Source organism: Loxodonta africana, chromosome 8 (genome assembly GCF_030014295.1).
Source record: "Loxodonta africana isolate mLoxAfr1 chromosome 8, mLoxAfr1.hap2, whole genome shotgun sequence".
NCBI lineage: Eukaryota > Metazoa > Chordata > Mammalia > Proboscidea > Elephantidae > Loxodonta > Loxodonta africana.
The window spans coordinates 97,376,779-97,398,029 of record NC_087349.1 but is presented as its reverse complement, the minus strand read 5'-3'; the positions used below and the strand labels follow the sequence as shown (position 1 = coordinate 97,398,029).

The 21,251-nt window shown below is 45.0% G+C and overlaps 1 protein-coding gene across 3 annotated transcripts in view; it reads right to left on the bottom strand.

The window, feature by feature from the left end:
- The window catches only part of EEPD1 (endonuclease/exonuclease/phosphatase family domain containing 1), a 197,755-nt gene that overhangs the window by 99,135 nt on the left and 77,369 nt on the right, over window positions 1-21,251 (bottom strand). For all 3 annotated transcript variants that reach the window (XR_010322753.1, XR_010322752.1, XM_003406949.4), the window contains exon 3: window positions 1,648-1,699. Coding sequence is in view for 1 of the 3 variants with exons in the window: in XM_003406949.4 (XP_003406997.1) it covers window positions 1,648-1,699 (52 nt within the window). In the remaining 2 variants the exon portion in view is untranslated. The remainder of the gene's footprint in view (window positions 1-1,647; window positions 1,700-21,251) is intronic.

Below are 21,251 nucleotides of genomic sequence, written 5' to 3'. Positions count from 1 at the left end.
TTTTATGTTAATGCTATGGATCCTAAGTAATTGCTATAGCTACATATTCAGGAAAAGTCCTAAGCTACCTGTTATAGATTGAATTGTGTCCCCCTAAAATAGGTGCTGGAATCCTAACCACTATACTTAATATGGAAACTCTGGTGGCACAGTGGTTAAGTGCTAAGGCTGCTGACCAAAAGGTCAGCAGTTTGAATCTACCAGCTGCTCCTTGGAAACTCTATGAGGCACTTCTATTCTGTCCTATAGAGTCACTATGAACTGGAATCTACTCCATGGTTGTGGTTTATACCTAATATTTGTAATCCCATTTGAGAATAGGGTTTTCTTTGTTATAAGGCCATATCAGTGTAAGGTGTGTCTTAAATGTAATCACTTTCAAGATATAAAAAGAGCAGATCAGGCACAGGAGCAAGCAAGCACAAATAGGGGCAAGACAGATTCCAGGTAGAGATCACCAAGAAACTGAAGAATGCCAGGGCTAGATAAGCTGCGACAAGGATCTTGCCCCAGAGCCAACAGAGAAAGCCTTCGCCTAGAGCTGGTGCCCTGAATTCAGATTCTAGCCTCTTAAACTGTGAGAAAAAAAATTTCTGTTTGTTAAAGCCACTCGCTTGCTGTATTTCTGTCACAGCAGTGCTAAGAAACTAAGATATACACCAGGGGAGCAATTTGGTGTGAGTTGGGAGGCTCACGGGGATAGGGACAGAGAGGGAACAGCGAGGGCAGGAGGCCTGGGCTTGGCCTCAGCACCTGGCCAGGCTGCTTCATCTTCATCATGGAGCCCACCCTACGTCACCCACAGAAGCCACAAGAAAGGATTTCCAGTTGTAAGCCTGATTGAACACAAAAAGCCTAGACACATGGCATACCTCTTCCCAAAGCACTGTAAAAAATTAGTTGGGGCATGGAGAGGGAGTTTCCCAACCCTCAGAAATAGCCTAAAAAGGGACTCAAACTCAGTAACTTGCTTGTCAAACAGAAAAGTGTTGGTTTGGGAAATGAACTATTGGGGTTCAAAGGTTGACTCCACCACTGAGTTCATTTTCTTTGGCAGGTTACCTAACCTTGCTGGGCCTCCATCCCTTCATCCATAAACCAGATGATAACACACACCAAGTAGAGATGGGAGGGAAGTGGGGGCCCACATGTGAAGGGGCTAACACATAGAAGGTGTCCAGCTCCTGGTATTATGGCCCCACAGCAGGGCAAGCCTCTGCTTTCCCCACAACCCTGAAGAGCCAAAGAAAGTTCAGTTTGTAAGTGTTAATGGGACATGAACAATGCAGTAAGTTTGGATTACAATTTTGTAAGATTAACTGTTAAACCAGTCATCAAGTTGACTCATGTACACTCCATCCATGTGTGTGAGAACAGATCCATGCTTTGTAGGGCTTTCCATGGTTGATTTTTTGGAAGTAGATCACCAGGCCTTTCTTCCAAGGTACCTCTGGGTGAACTTGAACCTCTAACCTTTTGGTTAGCAGGTGAGCATATTAACTGTTTGCACCATCCAGAGACTCCCACTGGCTACTAGGAATACAATATAACAGAACAACTTTTATGTGGCACTGAGGAGCCCTCAACCTCTTCAGGGACTTGGGCTCCAAGTTTGTAAATATGGAGTAGGAAGAGAAAAACACTTACCTTTTCCAAGGCCTCTCTGTCAAGTAGTTCTTGCACAGCTAGAAGCTTGATGCTGTAAGAAAAAATGAAAACCACGCTTGAAAACAAATCATTTCATGGCACCAAGCATCGCAGGAGTCACAGGAACAAAGGTCTGAAATTTCACCCTGCATCACACCTCACCTCCCATCTTAAGGTGACCTTGTATTTGAATTGAAATTACCATTTCAGGACTGTTCGAAAGATTTCTAAACTCTAGGATAGATTAATAGCTGCTTTACATAAGGAATTCAGATGAACTCAGAGGAAATTAAAGAAGAAACCAGTAAGCCAAGTTCAGTATTAACCTCTACCTGATGTCCCACTGATGACCATGAGTAAAGAGCTAAAACCACTGCTTACCAGTGGACCCGCCCATGCTCTGCTGGTATGTTTACCAAACACTTATCAAGCCCTACTGTGTGCAGTGGAGCCCTGGAGGCACAGTAGTTAAGTGTTCAGCCGCTGACCAAAAGGTTTCCAGCCGTTCCCTGGGAACTCTATGGGGCAGTTCTACTCAGCCGTTCCCTGGGAACTCTATGGGGCAGTTCTACTCTATCCTACATGGTCGCTATCAGTCAGAATCAACTCAATGGCAATGGGTTTAGTTTTTTTTTTTTTTGGTTTACTGTGTGTAGGTGGCTGAGGACACAAGATGGCTATGAAATGATTCCTGCTCTCAGTGAGCTCACAGACTCTCAGAGGGCACCGTCAGACTAGATATACAGTGTGCAAAGTGGACATGTTGAGACAGAGAGAGAAGCCCAGCCCGGACAAGGTCACAAGAGACTTTCTGGAGGAGGGATTAGTTTTGCCATGCCAGGGGACGGAGCTGGGGTAAAAGGGACCCACAGAGGGACAGCAGGGGACAGAGAAGGCACAAGATGTGCAGACCCCTGGTTTCCAGCTTAGGGGCCTGAGCCCAGACTACAGTCAGCAGCCAAGAGGAGAGAATTCGGAAGTGGTGCAGGCTTCACGCACCTTTGCCATCGAGTCAATTCTGATTCACGGCGACCCCATGTGTTAGAGAGCAGAACTGCTCCACGGGGCTTTCTTGGTTGTAATCTTTACAGAGGCAGATCACCAGGCCTTTCTTCCATGGAGCCACTGGGGAGGTTCAAATCGCCAACCTTTAGGTGAGTAGTCAAGTACAAACCGTTGGTGCCACCCAGGGACCTGCAGGTTTCAGAGGGGACGTAGTTTTCATCTCTCGACCTGTAGCTGCTGGGGTGCTCGTGGGCACTGTGACGCTGTGAGGGGGTCCTGGGCTGGGCTCACTAGCACAATGGTTGATGCATAAGAATCAAGGAAATTGTTTAGGGGGTGGGTGTCTGTTGCTGATGCCATGATGCTTCTTCCCTATCCCATCCCCCACTTCCAGCTAACCTGCTGTGGTCCCTGTTCACTGTGCCCTGCTCCCGCTGAGCTGGCCAGGCTCTCCAGGGCAGACATGAGTGCCACCTGCCCCACGTGCCTCCCTCAGAAGGGGTAATGCCCACGATCAGGTTCACCAACATTTTCAGAAGTCTTCTCAATCTCTCTGTACGAGTAAGCAAGCGCTGTCCAACCAAATGAAATGGTTTGTTTAAAAGCAGCGCTGGGAAGTGCAATAAAAGTTGTAAAGGCTTACAAGAAAGTAGCACTAGCGACAACAGTTTAGCCAGGATTGGAGCTAATGGACAGGACTTTGGGTGTTCACTTTGCCCTAACCACACTGGCTTTCATTCCATGTCTTGAGCACATTTGCTTTTGATGTCCCTTTAGCTTAGAAGGGTCTTCCCCAAGATCTTTACAACACTGACTGTCTCTTCACATCTTCCAGTCTGGTTGCAAATGCTACCTCCTCTAAGCATCATTACCTGAACACCTGAGCCAAAGCCAAAGCCAGTCTCCACATTTTATCTTGTTCAGGGAACTTAGCCAAAAACCTAACCAAACCCGTTGCCATAGAGTCAATTCTGACTCATAGAAACTCTATAGGACAGAGTAGAATTAGCCCATAGAGTTTCCAAGGAACGCCTGGTGGATTCAAACTGCCGACCTTTTGGTTAGCAGCCATAGCGATTAACCACAAGATTGCTGAATGTATCCTCCCTTAGTGAAAGATGCTATGTGCATTTATAAAAAACCTATTGCCATTAATGAAATGAGCCTGGTGGCAGGTCAAAGCTATTGCCACTCTTGAGCACATTCTGATTCCCAACATACAAATCTAGATTCCAGGTTATTAACATAGAGGGCAATTTCTATGCCAAGGGAGGAGATTCCAGTTGTGGCTCAAGTTTCAGAAGCTTAAATTGCCTCTAAAATAACCACTGGAAAATATTTACACTGGAGGGACTTCTAGTTCCTCTCTGTGGTCATGGAGTCCAACTCAGTATCAGATATCATCAGGGTAGAGGAAAGGTTTAAACACTGTCAAGAGGGTCACCTCTCGTTTTCTCTATTCACAAAGACGCTACATTCAAACTGCTATAGAACATGACTTGAAAGCCAATGGTTTCACACTCTGAATGAAGATGGAAATTAAAACAACTTCAGTTGACTCTTATTTCGGTCAAAACCTTAAGAAAGCTATTCCCTGCTTTCATTGCTTGGCTTTCCTCTAGGTCGGGTATTGTAAATATTCGGCATACAGATGGCTACTCTCCAACCCCCTCTACTTCTTTCCATGGAACTTTTCCCCACTGAACTCAGACACACCTTCAGAATCCTTCTTAACACTCCAGTAAGCCACAAACAATCTACTGAAATTGGCATGTGAGATGAAACCCATTTAGCATCTGTTCTAAAACCAATACCAAGGGGTATCAGTGTATCAAGGGAGGAGAAGAAAAACAGATACTTTTACACTACTAAAACCTAGCGACATGGGATGGGATGGCTTTAGGGACAAGGAGAGAGAAGATGGGTAGAAGATGATACGACGCTCAAATCTATACAGTTGGAATTTCAATGCAACACGCATTGTTAATAAGAAGCTACTGCCACATCTGTTTACGACCTTGGATTTCTTTCAAAGGCTATGTTTTTTTCGCCTTATAGCTATAGTCTTTAAGAGTACTCTGAGATCTTTCCTGTTATATAACTATTTTCACGTTATTTCTTACCAAATTGAAAACCCTCCAAGCTTGGGGTATTTATTCCAGTATTTAAGGTCTCAGATTCCTCCAGCACATCAGATACTCCTTAGGAGGAATTCTCATACACATTGAAGGAGCAACAAGGGCATTTACCAAATTCTCCATTTGACACCATTCAACGTCTCGATAAAAACCTCTTGAACCACCACCTGTCAGTCAGTTTGTCATACCATAGCGGTGTGCATTGCATGTTGCTGTGATGCTGGAAGCTAGACTACCACTATTCCAAATACCAGCAGGGTAACTCATGGTGGACTGGTTTCAGCAGAGCTTCCAGACTAAGGTTAGGAAAAAGGGCCTGGTGGTGTATTTCTGAGAATTAGCCAATGAAAACCTTATGGACCACAACAGAACACTGTCTGACACGTTTGCTTTGGACACATCATCAGGAAGGATCAATCGCTGAAGGAGGACATCATGTTTGATGAAGTAGAGGGCCGGTAATAGCGAGGGAGACCCTCAGTGAGATGGACTGGCATAATAGCAGCAACGGTGGGTTGAAAACACGCTGGCAATTGTGGGGATGATGCAGGATTGGGCAACATTTCATTCTGTTGTATGTAAGTCTGCCATGAGCAAGAGTTGACAGCATCTGTCTGTCTGTCTGTCTGTCTGTCTGTCTCTCTCTCTCTCTCTGTCAGGCAATCATTCAACCAATCATCTCCTTGATGTCCTGGAAAATTCTGATCACTAATTCTCAATTTCACCCCTCCCTCTTTTTGCTTTTCTCCCTCCCTCTCTTCCTTTTGGTAATTTCAAAAACATATATTGAATACCTCCTATATTTTAGAAACTGTGTCAGACATCAAAGGGACAAAGATGAGCATGACATTGTCCCTGCCCTCAAAGGGCTCACAAGAGCTAGGATGCTATGTGGGTACATACCCAGGGAGGAGTGTTTTCCTGAGCCTCTCCTGGGTCTAATGTGGGCCAGCAGAGCTGGGTTAATCAGGCCTGTCGGGCGGCCTGATGCTCTGACAGCAGGCTCTGAAAACAGCAGAGCCCCCATCCAATAGAAGCTGCAATGAGAATGAGCTATGATTTCTTTTTCTGCGCTCCACTTTTAGAAGAGAGGCAAGTCACACAAAAGCAGCTGACAGCAGTGACTCACTTAGAAAAATGACAACTTCAAGGGCAAGTCCTGAAGTCAAGATGAGAAACAATTAAGAGACCTAGAATGCTAAATAAGCTGCAAGGAGGTTAGGTGCTTCAGGGGAGACGCCTTGTTTGTATGGAATAGTCTGGTACGGTGAGGTGTCTGACGAAATCTGAGGTGGTGATGGGAGAATACAAGGCAGACACCCACAGGAGAGAAGAAAAAGAGGGCTGAAGAGACAGAGACCACCCCGCAGTCTGCGGGGGGCATTACATGAACCTCAATGGCCCCCGGAAAGGCAGATAAGGGACAGTTCTATAAGTACTGTAAAAGCACTTGTCTGAGTTGTCTAGCGCTGCTACAACAGAAATACCATAAGTGGGTGGTTTTAACAAACAGAAGTTTATTTTTCACAGTTTAGGAGGCTACAAGTGCAAATTCAGGGTGCCAGCTCTAGGGGAAGGCTTTCTCTCTGTGTCAGCTCTGGGGGAAGTCCTTGTCTCTTCAGTTTCTGTTCCTAGTTCTCTGGAGATCTCCATGTGGCTTTGCATCTATCTTCCCCCATCTCTGCTTGCTTCTCTCTGCCTAATCAGCTTGGTTTATATCCCAAAGGTGACCTGTTTAAGACATATCCTATACAATATGGCCTCATTAATAAAATAAAGAAAACCCTATCCCCAAATGGGATACATCTACAAGTATCCCCTCCCCTCAAAGAAGGAAGAAAAAAAAAAAAAAACAACCAAAACCCATCACCATTGAGTCGATTCCAACTCATAGGGACCCTATAGGACAGAGTACAACCGCCCCATAGGGTTTCCAAGGCTGTAAATCTTTATGGAAACAGACTGCCACATTTTTCTCCCCTGGAGTGGCTGGTGGGTTCAAACCACCAATCTTTCAGTTAGCAGCCAACCACTTTAACCACTGCACAACCAGGGCTCCTTATCCACAAGTATAAAACAAAAAAAACCCAAACCCGTCGCCATTGAGCCGATTCTGACTCATAGCAACCCTATAGGGCAGGGTAGAACTGGCCATAGAGTTTCCAAGGAGTGCCTGGTGGATTCGAACCGCCGACCTTTTGGTTAGCAGCCACAGCTCTTAACCACTATGCCACCAGGTTTTCCAATCCATAAGTATAGGGGTAAGGAATTATTATATATATTTTGGGGGGGACACAATTCTATCCGTAACAGCACCTAAAGGGTGAACTCGCAACTATACAGAAATACATGCTTCCAGGATAGATTATAATGTAGAGGGGCACCAGAGCCAAGAATTTTCTCTAGCTCCCATTCTCTGAGAATTCTGGCATTTTGAATTATTAAATTTTAATTATTAAGTATGTAGTTTTTAGTTGTCATCAAGTAGACTCCAACTCATAGTGACCTTGCGTATAACAGAAGTCCAGCCCTGCTCCACCTTTATGATGGTTGCTACGTTTGAGTTCATTATTGCAGCTATTTCGTCAATCCATCTCATTGAAGGTTTCCCTCATTTTCACTGGTGCTCTACTTTACCAAACATGATGTCCTTTTCTAGCAACTGGTCTTTCCTGATGACATATCCAAAATAAGCCAGCCAAAGTCTCACCATCCTCACTTCTGTGGAGCATTCTGGTTCTATTTCTTCTAACACTGATTTGTTTGTTCTTCTGGCAATCCACAGTATAATCAATATTCTCTGCCAACACTGCAATTCAAATACATCAATTCTTCTTCTGTCTTCCTTTTAGTACATGGGATATAGTAATGCTCAGTAAATGTTTAATGAAAGCAATATGATGGATCCATTCCCTCATCGAATGGATAAAATATTTAAGGACCGTATGTTATATGCCAGGTGCTAGTGGGCACTAGGGATACAATGATGAACAAACGCACCCTCTGCCTTCAAGGGTGTCTAATGGGGCAACCAGGAAAGTACATCAGCTGTGGGCTGAGTCCTCTCATGAGGCAAGCTCAGGGTGCTATGTGGCCCTTAGGAAGGGCATTATGCAAATCTGGAGGCTTCCTGGGAAGTGACTTCTAAGCTGACGTCTACAGGCTTGCTAGCCAGAGAGGAAGCCAGGAGAATTCCAGGTAAGGTGGAAAGAACAGCATGAAAAAAGGAATGAGGGAGAGAGTGTACATGGAGGGAGTCAGGGACTCCCACCCACCAGGGAACACAGGGGTCATGGCAGGGGTAGGGTGGTGCCAACAGATTGCGCTGCAGAAGCAGGCAGGGCCAGGTTTCCTTAGAGTGTGTGGTAGCCATATTAAAGAATTTGAACTGTATTTTAAGGGTAAGGAGTAGCCATTGATTTAGGGTAGTGGTGTGGTATAAGGTTCGGGGCACAGAAGACACCCAATAAAGGGTGCAAAAATGGCCACAGTGTGGAAAGTAGATTTGGAGGGAGGACAAGATTGGAGGCAGCAAGACCAGGGCTGGGTCCAGGTAAGAGCTGAGTGTGGTTTGTGCCAGGGAAAAGGCACTGGACTAATCCTAAGCAGATCAGCAGTTGGCAGGACCCAATGGCTGCATGAATGTGGTGAATAAGAGTGAAATATCACCTCCATTTCCAACTTGTGAAATGGGGTGCTGGAGGGACCATGTACTTAGGGAATAATGCAGGAGAGGGGTGGCACATTCAGTCATGGACATGTTGACTCTAGGTGCTTTGGGACCTCTGAGTGAGGACGCTGGTAGGTTGCTGGCTGTAACCGCTCCGGAACTCAGCAGGTTCTGGGCTCTAGATTAGGATGTCATGAACATGTGGATGGTAGCTGAAAGGACTGGTCACCCAGGAGGCTGTGTGGAGAGAGAAGACCACCAAGGGCAGAATCCCAACAACCAGCAACATTTAAGAGATGTGCATAAGAACAGGAGCCTATTAGAGAAGCAGAAAAGGAACTTCAGTAGCATAATAGAAGAACCGAGAGCACATGGCTCAAAAGCCAAGAGGAGAGCTGATGCAAGAAGGCAGGGGGAGGCAATGGGTTCAGATGTTACAGAAACCAGGCAAGTTAAGGCTGGTGTTCTTGGTGAGAGCAGTTTCAGGGAAGCGCTGGAGATGATGCTGGTGTCAGCAGATGAGGAGTGGATGGCAGGTGAAGGAGGAGAAATAACATTGAAATCTAGAGAGAACCACCAGACTGAGTCCAGAATAACTAGATGGTGCCCACCTACCACCACCGACTGCTCTGACTGAAATCACAATACAGGGTCTCAGACAGAGTGGGAGAAAAATGTAAAACAAAATTCAAACTCATAATAAAAAGGCCAGACTTACTGGTCTGACAGAGAGTGGAGAAACCCTGAGAGTATGGCCCCCGGACACCCTTTTAACTCAGTACTGAAGTCACTCCTGAGGTTCACCCTTCAGCCAAAGAGTAGACAAAGCTATAAAACAAACAATAACACACATAGTTCAACCATGTTTATAAGACTAAATGGGCACACTAGCCCGAAAGCAAAGGCTAGAAGGCAGAAAGGGACAGGAAAACTGGACGAATGGAAGTGGGGAACCTGAGGTCGAAAAGGGGAGTGTTGACAAATTGCAAGGCTGGCAACCAATGTCACAAAACAATTTGTGTATTAATTGTTCAACGGGAAACTAACTTGCTCTGTAAACTTTCACCTAAAGCACAATTAAAAAAAAAAAAAAAATCTGGGGAGATGACGTAGGGTGGCTTCTTGTAGCACTATTTGCCACAGAGTCAAATGCAAAGCTGAGAGGTAGTAGCCTTCTCAGAGTGGATGCAATTCTCTCTCTCTCAGCCTCTCCCCACCCCGCATTCACAGACACATGATGCAATCTGCAATCATAGGACCCAGTTTTTCCCTGAGTATAATAAACATTTACAGGAGTTTGGGGAAAAATGAAAGTCATGATAGTTCTACCTACGTCTGGGGATAGTTTTGACAGTTTCTTTTTCCCACTTAATTTTATGTGCCGAGTAGATTATCTTTACATATTGTCCCTTCCACGTATTTGTTGTTATTGATTTTGTTCCTGCCGAGTCTCTATTTTTTTTTTTTTGTATTTTATTTTGATGTGTAGGATAGTTTGTCTCCTTTGTGGTTACCTTATTATTTACCCCTATTTTTCTAAATTTAAACCTAACTTTTATTTCTTTGTATCACCTTACCTTCCTCTCCATATGGAAGACCTATGACTACATTTCTTAGTCCCTCTTTGTTTTAATTCTGTCTTCTTTTACGTAATAACATTGCTGTTACCCTATTTTGAGTGCTTTTTAAAAATCTTGATTTATTTATTTTGATTCTTCTGTCTGGATTGACTTCTCATTGCTCTGCCCAGTGTTCTAGTCTTGGGTTGATACCTGATATTATGGATTTTCTAACCAAAGAACTCCGTTTAGTATTTCTTGTAGTTTTGGTTTGGTTTTTACAAATTCCCTAAACTTCTGTTTATCTGGAAATGTCCTAATTTCACCTTTATATTTGAGAGACAGTTTTGCTGGATATATGATTCTTGGCTGGCAATTTTTTTCCTTCAATTTTTTATATAAGCCATCCCATTGCCTTCTTGCCTGCACGGTTTCTACCGAGTAGTCTGAGCTTATTCCTATTGACTCTCCTTCGTAGGTGACCTTTTGTATATCCCTAGCTGCTCTTAAAATTCTCTGTCTTTGCTTTTGGCAAGTTTGATTATAATATGTCTTGGCGACTTTCTTTTAACATCTACCTTAGGTGGAGTTCGATAAGCATCTTGGATAGACATCTTCTCATCTTTCATGATATCAGGGAAGTTTTCTGCCAACAAATCTTCAACAATTCTCTCTGTATTTTCTGTTACCTCTCCCTGTTCTGGTACTCCAATCACTTGTAGGTTATTTCTCTTGATCCCACATGATTCTTAAGGTTTCTTCATTTTTTTAATTCTTCTATCTGATTTTTCTTCAAATATATTAGTGCCAGGCACTTGATCTTCAAGTTCAGGAATTCTGCCTTCCACTTGCTCAATTCTGCTCCTCTGACTTTCTATTGAATTGTCTACTTCTGTAATTTTATTGTTAATTTTCTGAATTTCTGATTGCTGTCTATGGATTTTTCCAGCTTATTAAATTTTTCAGTATGTTCCTGAATAATCTTTTTAATTTCTTCAATTGCTTTATCTGTGTGTTCCTTGGCTTGTTCTGCATATTGCCTCATTTCCTTCCTGATGTCTTGAAGGGTTCTGTATATTAATCTTCTGTATTCTGCCTCTGGTAATTCCAGGAATGCACTTTCATCTAGAAGATCACTTGATTCTTTGTTTTGACACCTTGTTGAGGCAATCATGGTCTGTTTGTTTATGTGACTTGATATTGACTGTTGTCTCTGAGCGATTTATGTTATTGTATTAGTTTATTTTATGTTTGCTTACCGTGTCATAGCTTCTTTCTTTGTTTTGTTTTGATATGCCCAAATCGGTTGCTTGAGTGAGCTAGCTTAATTATCTTTGCCTTCGGAGCTCTGACTTCCTGTCCCCAGATGGCTAGAGCTGTTATCAGGTGTATCAGTGTAGGAGTCCACTCACTTTTCTTGTATGAATTCAGCTCAGATGTGTGGTACAGGCTCTGTCCTACAGTCTTAGAGGGGCAGAGGTGATTGGTGTAGGTACTGGTATCTGGTTGTAGCAGGGGGTCACACTCTGAACAAGGCAGGGGCTGAGAACCACCTCCCATGTGTCTCTGAGGAAAATGTTTCCCTATTCCCTACAGGGTACAGGTGGATGGGTTCTGCAGAGGGACCATGGGCATCCAATGTTTTTGGTTGTAAGGACTGAGAGGTACCAGTTATCCTTGGACCCCTGTTGCTGGTGGCTGGGTGACCTGAGTGGAGCTACCAGTCCTTAGGCCCCTGATGTGGGTAGGTGAGGACCCTGTTTAACAGGCAAAGCAGTATCAAACATCAAACACCCACCTCTCCGCCACATAGCTGAAAAGGTTGTAGTCTGCCAACAAGGGCCTATTCTCCTGAAATAGGCCCACACAGGTCCATGCAGAGGGGAAAGGTACTCCAAGTCCACAAACCATTTATGCCTGGACAGGAGGCACTTCTGTCCTGAGGTACCCTGGTTAGTGCAGCTGGAAAATTATCTTTTCCCCCAATTGCACATTTTTTCCTTCTCCAAGGCTGGGAGGATGGCTCTAGGCACTTAACAGGGCCTATCTCAGGCCCAGGGAAGTCAGCCACTGAAGCCAGCTTGGGAGTGGAGGGCACGGTAAAACATACGCAAGTACTTAGCTTTTGCCAAAAGCACCATTCTTCTCTGGTTCTGGAGGTGTGAGTAGGCTGTGTGGCTGGCTGCTTCTCCCTGAGGAAACTGCGACTGAACAATACCACCAGTCCACCGCCACTGTTCCCGGGAATGGTGCCTGAGGGCTCCCTGCGGTTCAGGTCCAGTAACTCCTCTCTGCTTCTGAACCGTCTCTTCCTCCCTCTGCCCCTCAGTTCATTTTCTAAGCTTGCCTGTGATGCTTAGGGCTCCTAGCTTGTCATAAATATACTCATCTCACTTGTTTTGTCGGGTCTTTGTCATAAAGAGGGCTCTCTAGAAGCGTGTCTATTCTGCCATCTTGGTTCCGTCCCTGCCCTGGGGATAGTTTTGTTTTGCAATACAGCACTGCCACAACATCCTCCACAGAAAAATGGGAGAAGAATGTGAAGACTCTCAAACTTAAGAGCCCAGGCCAAAACCCAGGGCGCCCAGCCATCCTAGTCAAATAAGCTCTGTACCCTGTTTACTAGCCCAAACTGTCCCAGTATTGTTGTCATGGCACATGTGTGCAGAGTTGTACTGCTCCATAGGGGTTTCAAGGCTGTGACCCTTCAGAAACAGGTAGCCAGGCCTGACTTTCAAGGCACCTCTGGGTGGGTTCAAATCATCAACCTCTCAGCTAGCAGTCGAGTGCTTAACTGTTTGTGCACCCAGAAGAGTGAGTAAGGAGGGGTTTCCACATGCATCTTTAGCAGAGTGGTTGGGAATCTCAGGGACAGCAGCACAGGTGGGGCTATAGGCTGCCTAGTAAGGAAGAGAGGAATCACAAGGCTTAAGGATGGAGAGAAAGTACAACCACAGCCACTGGCCACGGCCACTCACACTATACATGTGTCCCTGTGCAGGAAATGGCAGTTGAGGATGCCACACATTTTCCCAAAATTTTCACCTGCATTCTGCTATAGATGATTTTCTAAAAGTAGACATTGCTCTCAGTCTTCCGGAAGTTGCTGCCTTTACCTTGTTCCTCAGGACTTCTCCCAAAAGTCTTTTTTTTTGTGTGTGTGTCTTTATTCATTCTTGAACAGGAAAATTTTGTTCATACCAATAGCTTTCAACAGACATTATGAGTGGACGGGGAGTAATCCCATTTTCTGCCCACCTGTAAAAAGGAGGAATCTCCTCATACCTACTATGGGAGGGCAGGGCAAGGAGAACAGCCTCCAGCCAACAGGGAACCTGAGCTCTAATGAGGTGTCACTTCCTCCTCAGACACGCCCAATCAGCTCAAGACAGAAGGCATGATGTTTCCCAGCATGCACAGCTCCAGGGCATCTGACTTGCAGCACTTTTGGGGAGTACATCTACTAAAAGGCACTGAAACCACAGCAGTTTCCCTGTATTTCCCAGGTAGGTATATTATGGTGTTTTCTTTCTCTACCTATATATATGCAAAGAAAACAAACAAAAAAAGACGTGTTTACAAGAGCCCCTTCAGAGGCCAGTAACTGCAGAGTAGAAAGAAAGGCTGACCAGTTCTCCACCTGGAATTTACCTCAAGTGTGTGAGTCAGGAACTAAATGATGGAGAAGGTGTGAAATTTCCTTCTGCCTTTCTTCGGGTGGGCAGTGGTGGTAAGGTATGGTCTCCCTTCTCTTCGGGAATCTTTGTGTTGTAAGCCTCATCCTGGGCAGGGCCTCCGCAGTCCAGCTCTACAGGCTTCATTACCAACGTGTGCCCCGCCCAGATCCTAGCATTCGATAGCCCTTCTTAGTTTCTGCTGGCCTGTGAGTTTTCGCTATTTTTCTGTGTCATCCTGGATATCTTGGGAGAAACCTGGAGGAGGGTGAGCCACAGGGCATTCTGAGTCAGGAACAAGCGTATGGCTTTCTAATGAACAAGAAGACAGTTTCTACAGCAGCCCGCTTCCAAAACAGGTATCTCTGAAGCGCAGAGACAGTATCTGCCCCCTGTCATTAGCAAATAGCTGGTGCTTGGCAAATGGAAAGACTGGCTCCTCCTCAAATTGCAACTTTTTATCCGTCAAATGAGGAAAAAGTATTTTTTTAATCTGTTTTTCTGCGAAGTGGGAACAAGTGAATATTTTGGTTACGATTTTCTAGTTAATGTAATCTAGCACCATCAATGGAAACCGTGGTGGCGTAGTGGTTAAGTGCTACGGCTGTTAACCAAAGGGTTGGCAGTTCGAATCCACCAGGCGCTCCTTGGAAACTCTATGGGTCAGTTCTACTCTGTCCTATAGGGTTGCTATGAGTCAGAATCAACTTGACGGCACTAGTTTTGGTTTTGGTTTAGCACCATTGATCTCAGGTTTGAGAAATTTGGGGGAAATCTGTTTCTCCCTTTGTTGGGTTTGCAGCATCCCCAGGGCTTCGGGCCTCTAGGCTCTGGAGAACAAGTCAGGCATCCTGACCCTGGCTCCAGAAAAACCCTAGCCTGGAGTCAAGACCCAAACCTTCTAGAAATCTCTCCAAGCACAAGCCACTGAAATTGCCAGAGGCAAGGAAACCTAACTTCAACTGAAAACAGCTGAAGACAAGCAGACCCAGGACTCACCTGACAGCCGAACTGTGGAAGTAAGGCTGCCTCCTGTTCGGAGTTTAACAAACACTTCTCTAAACCCATACTTTTTTTCCCAGCAGCAAACAGCCTACTTCATGCCACTTTTAAAAGGTTAAAACATTTAGCCTAGTCCCCAAAAGTTGGAAGCCCCCAGGCGAAACCCATTAGAAACTTAATGGCATGATTTAACTGCAGGAGATAAAACACTGGACAGTTTTATTCCTGGGAAATTTGGAAGAAAACATCAATAGGCTACAATGTAGAGAGAACCAACAAAGCAGAGAAAGAGATTGCTGTTAACTGTGTCTACCAGATGTCAGGCACTCTGCTAAGCCTTTATTCTGTGATTCCACCTACACCTCGAAGTTTCTCATCTCCAACAAAGCCTTAGCAACTGCTGATTCTAAAGCCACACCAAAGTATTCCAGGGTTGATTGTATGATTTGTATGCTAAATATATTTGTATGCCAAATATTAACTTTTCAACATTCTTCTTATTTCTGGCCCTGGGAAATTTTAATCTTCAACTGGAAAGGCAGGGATTTTGACTCCCATTTTACAGTTTTGGAGATATTAACTGGCTCGTGCAATGTCCACCCAATGAAGGCAAGCCACTGAGCCCAGGTCTGTATGACTTAAAAGTGCTCATCACTTTTGATTCACTCAACAAATACTTACTGAGCACCTACTATGTGCCAGGGCATAGTTCTGGGCATTAGAGATAGAGCAATGAACAAAAGTCTTCACTCATGAAGCTGACATTCTCATGGAAGGCAGGAAGCGATGGTCTACTGGTAAATGTTTAACTACCGACTCTCCTGGTTTTGTAGCATTTTTGCCGATTCCCGTGGTGTAAATGCTGTCATCATGGCCCATTTCAAGCCACTGACTTGATATGACTGAATGCAGAGTTGGAAGACATGTGCATAATTGGCTCTCGCGCGAGCCTGTACACCAGCTCTAGCATACCACTTGTGAGGAGGAATCTGCAACCAACGAATAATTATATAGATCATATTTTTATTGTATATGTCATAAGTTGAACATACACTAAATTACACAATTATAAAATATGTCCAGTGGTGATGAGTTTATAAAAATAAAGCAGAGTAAAGGCACAGTAACTAGGTATATACGTGTGTGTGGCCAGCATGTTGTGGACAAGTTGTTATAAACGGGGCAGTCAGGGAAGACCTGTCCCACAGATGACATCTGGTCAGAGATCAGACTTCCTCATTGCAAAATCAGGATACTGATTATTTCACACAATTGTTGGCCCTTGGGTTACTTCCCCCAAACCCGTTGCCAGCGACCCTGTAGGACAGAGGAGAACTGCCCTGTAGGGTTTCCAAGGAGTGGCTGGTGAATTCAAACTGCCAACTTTTTGGTTACAGGCCAAATGCTTAACCACTGCACCACCAGGGCCCCAGGGTTACCTCTGGCTGGCCTGAAGGTAACTTCTCTCTCGGTTTCCTACGTGAACAGCTCTCTACTGATCCGTAGGCCCCAACATGGAGCTTCACCTTCAGGCTCTACTAAAGAGCCCCATATTAATATTTCTCTTCCAAGGCCTTTGTCTCAGGCTTACTCCTCAAGCTTTTTAAATTTTGAGAATACTTGTTAGGTTATTGAGTTCCTTCCATTAACAGAACCAGGTGCCATCAATTTTTGGAAGTAGATCGCTAGGCCCTTCTTCCGAGGCACCTCTGGGTGGACTCAAACCTCCCTTTCAGTTAGCAGCCCAGCGGTGTTAACCGTTTGCACCACCCCGGTGATCCCCTCCTAATCTAGCCCAATTCACCATTCTTCTCCTTCCACTGGAAACCCTGGTGGCACAGTGGTTAAGTGCTGTCGCTGCTAACCAAAAGGCTGGCAGCTCCAATCCACAAGTTGCTCCTTGGAAACTCTATGAGGCAGTTCTACTGTCCTATAGTGTCGCTGTGAGTCGGAATCGACTCGACGATGAAGGGTTTGGTTTTTTGGTTCCCTCCCACTGACTTTTCCTCCTCTTCCACCTCCTAATGTTTCAATCCTGAACGTGTCATGCCACAACAAAATGAATATTTCAAAAGCTCCAACTTCACATTTCATCACGCATTTTCGGCCAAGAAAAGGGTGATACTGTAGTTCTCAGTATGAATCATTTGTCCTGCACTTCCAAACAAAATGAGGCCCACTTTGCCCTTGGCCCCTGGGGCCCATCCCCAACTGTTAATCATACTCAGGCACGTCATTGCTGTTTTCAAGTCTTCATTGCCACAGTCTTAAGAACATCATTACTTGCTTTATTTTTCTCGGAGAGAGTAAGAGTGGTGACTGAACTTGCAAGAGAAAAAGAAATTTCTGCTTTTAGCACATACTGGGTCTCGCCTGGAAATGAGAAACTTATCTAACACAATAGAGTGTCTGTGATTCCAGCCTCGGGCTCCAGCCAAAATTCTTTAGCTGGCTTTCAATGCTGACCTTTCACCCCTTAGCAAGGCGTTTCTTCCTCTGAGGCCAGACGAAATTCACCTCTGGGTTTCGTCAGAGGTAGTGGTCTTGTTAATCAGCAATAAGCAAACATCCTTTCTGCTGTAATGCAAACCAGCCAGTGAGATAATCTGTGTAGGGAGTTGTTTAAAGCAGCAATTATGAGGCATACTTCACAGGAATCTTCTATTTATTAAAATAAATAAATAACTTACATACTGCATATTTACTGCAGAAAATTTAGAAAACACAGGACAGTGGCTGTGACAATGGGCTTAAGCATACCAATAATTTTGAGGATGACACAGGACCAGGCAGTGTTTCATTCTGTTGCACATAGGATCACTACGAGTTAGAAATGGCTCGACGACATGTAACAACACCATAACAATATGTGCATACGTATGTGTGTGTACAGACACAAACGTGCACTATAATAAGCCTCTTGGACTTCAAGGTAGTTTCAAACTTTTCACTGTTCTGATTACTGCTTTGATGAAAAACTTTGAACATACTTCTTTCAGTGCAACTTTGTTTCAAACGATAAATTCCCAGGAGTGCTAGGTCAATGGCTCTGGACATTTTTAAGGTTTTTAATAACTCTTGCCAAACTGTTTTGCAGACTGAGACTTCCACCAGCAGTAGTATAACTCACCTCCCTTGCCAGCTCTGGGTAATTTTTTTAATCCTTGCCTATCTGATAGGTAGAAATGATGTCATGCTATTTAAATTTACATTTATTTGCCCACTAGAGAAACTGACATTTTATTGGTCAGTTTCAATTCTTCTTTCATTAGAATCAGTGAGTTCCGACAAACCAGCGAGGAAAACAGTCCCAGAAAAATGTCTTTTACCATTTATTAGTTATACTGGAGACCTGGGTTCGATTCCTGGCCAACATACCTTATGCATAGGCACCACCTGTCTGTCAGTAGAGGCTTGTGTGTTGTTGTGCTGTTAAGCAGGTCTTAGTGGAACTGCCAGACTAAGACAGACTAGGAAGAAAGGCCTGGCAATCTACTTCCGAAAATCAGCCAATGAATCACAATGGTCTGACCTTACTGTGCATGGGTTCCCCATGAGTCCTGGGCCGACTTGACAAATAATTAACAATGACAAAGTAACACTAGACAGCCCAATGGGTGCTCAGCAGCTCAATTCTGGGGCAATCAAATAATGACTGGATTTCTGTAACTTAAGTTCTGGAACCTTCTGTCTCCTTTAATTGCATACATTTCTCTGGATACACTAGAACAATACATACGAGATTGTCAGATTCTTACATATTCTCAATAAATAATTACTATCAATATTTTACCCCAAAACTTTTACATGGGGGCCAACTTCTTATTGAAGAAGTACTAATTATAGACCACTCACTGGAGAGAGAGATGAAAAGGAATAAGGAAATATTCACTCTTTGGAAAAATTTGTTCAAAATCATATGAGTGAAAAAGAACTGGAGTCCCTGGGCAGTGCAAATGGGTAAGGCACATGGCTGCTGGCTGAAAGTTGGAGGCCTGAGTCCACTCGGAGGTGCCTTAGAACAAAGACCAGGTGATCTTCTGAAAAATCAGTAGCTGAAACCCTGTGGGTCACATTTCCACTCTGACACACATGGGGTCACCACGAGTTGGAATGGACTTGAAGGCAACTGGTTTTCAGGTTGAATTAGAACCTGGGGCCCTCTCCCATCTTCCCTGTGGCTTTGGCAACGGAGGAAGGTTTATCTACACAAATGTGCACAATGTGAAAGAACTTAGTCATACAGCCTGCACACTAACCTTGAAGGAAAAAAGAAAATCTCCCTATTCTCAAGGTAGTACAGTTCTTTCTCCTATTTGGAGGAAAACAAAAAAAAGTTTCCCTAAATGACATCAAACAAAAGGTAGAAAGGAGCTCAGCAAAGTGAAAGGGTCAAGGAGGACAGACCAGCTGCACAGGGTCCAAAGATATAGGAGGCAGGCATCTGGCCCAGACCTGGGGTCTGCAGGGAAGCCCAAAGGTTTCAGAAGGGGCGAAGGGCACTCCCCAGCAACATCTCTGTCAGGGGAAGGAGCCCAGGCTCTTGCTTCTCAGGATCTGCTTCTAACCACAACACGGCACAGGACAGTGCGGAACAGACTGGAACAAAAACCCCAAGCAGCAAGACCCTAAAGACGCCGTAACTACCAGCTTCCAGAATCCAAGTGAACATCCCACTTAGGGACAAATGGGCTTATTCTCTGCTGAGAGCCTTGGCTGTCTATGAACTTTCAGTCCCTGGTTTCTGGACTCAAATTCAGACATGCCATGGGAGCTGTTCTCCAGATATCTGTACCTGTATATTATAAAGAGGAGGAAGACCACTCGACCTCTCCAGCAATTAACATCCGCGGCTGGATGGCCACACTTTGAGGGCAGCAGCTGTAAGAGGTCAAGCCCCTGAACAGTAACAGCTGGAGCCGCCGCCAAGCCGGCTTTCATCTCCTGAAACTGAAGGTGCACCTGGGGGCTTGAAGGCCCAGCATGGCGCCATGGCCCTTAGTGCCCAGGCCAGACGCTGCAGGGTGCAGGGTCAGGGTGAGTTGGCAGCTGGGGGCTGGTCTGGTTTTCGTTAAGCAACAGCATCTCACCGTGTCTTCAAAGCTATGGGCCCCAGACACCAGCACTATGAATTCCAGCTGCTATGTGTGAAACCTTATCCTCCAGCCTGTAATTCAGGCCCTCTGGTCCTTCACAATCTTCCATTTAAAACTCCCAGTTCACAGAGGAGCAGGAGGCCCACCCACTCTCTCCTCATCCCTACCTCGCCTCACCCTTACTCTTGCCTCCAGCTGGCTCAGAACCTCAGGGTACAGGCCGCTGATCCAAGTCAGGTTGGGAAGGCTGCCTCCCAACAGAACCCATAACATGGAAGCCTCTAATTTTATCAGCTCAATACTCCAAGGTCAGGCAACTGCAAGCAGGTTTCAAGTCAACAACTTCAAAAGCTCCTCCAAAGAAATGGTGGGAGGAAAGCCTGCGTCCTCCGCTTGGAGGCTCCTGCATCAATGTCAGCCCAGAGCTGGTTAATTTCCAACAACTGCTTGCATGTGTTTTTGGAGTCAGGCCAAGGGTTCACAGAACCAAACTGTTGCCATCAAATTGATTCTGACTTGTTGCAACCCCATGTGTTACAGAATAAAACTGCTCCTTAGAGTTTTCTTGGCTGTAATCTTTACAGAAGCAGATTGCCAGGTCTTTCTTCCACAGAGCTTCTGGGTGGGTTCAAGCCACCAACCTTTAGGGCAAACCATTTGTGCTACGCAGGCTCCTAGAATCACCTGGGGGGCCTATTAAAGCAGATTTTGCGGTCTTACCCCAGAGTTTTTGATTCAAGTAGGTCTGAGGTGGTGCCTGAGAATTTGCATTTCTAACAAGTTCCCAGGGAATGCTGGTACTGCACACTGGGACTCATTCTTTGAGAACCACTGAATAGGGTATAACGTCAAACTAATAATGCCCCCCTTTTTATTGTACTTTAAGTGAAAGTTAACAGAGCAAATTAGTTTCTTACTAAACAATACACAAATCGTTTTGTGACATTGGTTGCCAACCCTGTAACATGTCAACACTGTCCCCTTCTTGACCCTAGGGACCCCATTTCCATTCATTCAGCTTTCCTGTCCCCTCCTGCCTTCTCGCCTTTGCCCCTGGGCTGGTGTGCCCACTTAGTCTGGAATACATGGTTGAGCTACGTGTGTTATCGTTTGTTTTATGGGCCTATCTAATCTTTGGCTGGAGTTTGAACCTCAGGAGTGACTTCAATACTGAGTTAAAAGGGAGTCCGAGGGCCATACCCTCGGAGTTTCTCCACTCTCTGTCAGACCAGTAAGTCTAGTCTTTGTGGGTTGGAATTTTGTTCTACATTTTTCTCCAGGTCTGTCTGGGACCCTCTATTATGATCCCTGTCAGCGGAGTGGGTGGTGGTAGCTGGACACCATCTAGTTGTGCTGGACTCAGGCTGGTGGAAGCTGTGGTGGTTGTGGTCCATTAGTCCCATAATACCCTTTGATGAAGACTTCAACACAGCCTCCTTGACATGGTGTAGACCTAAGAC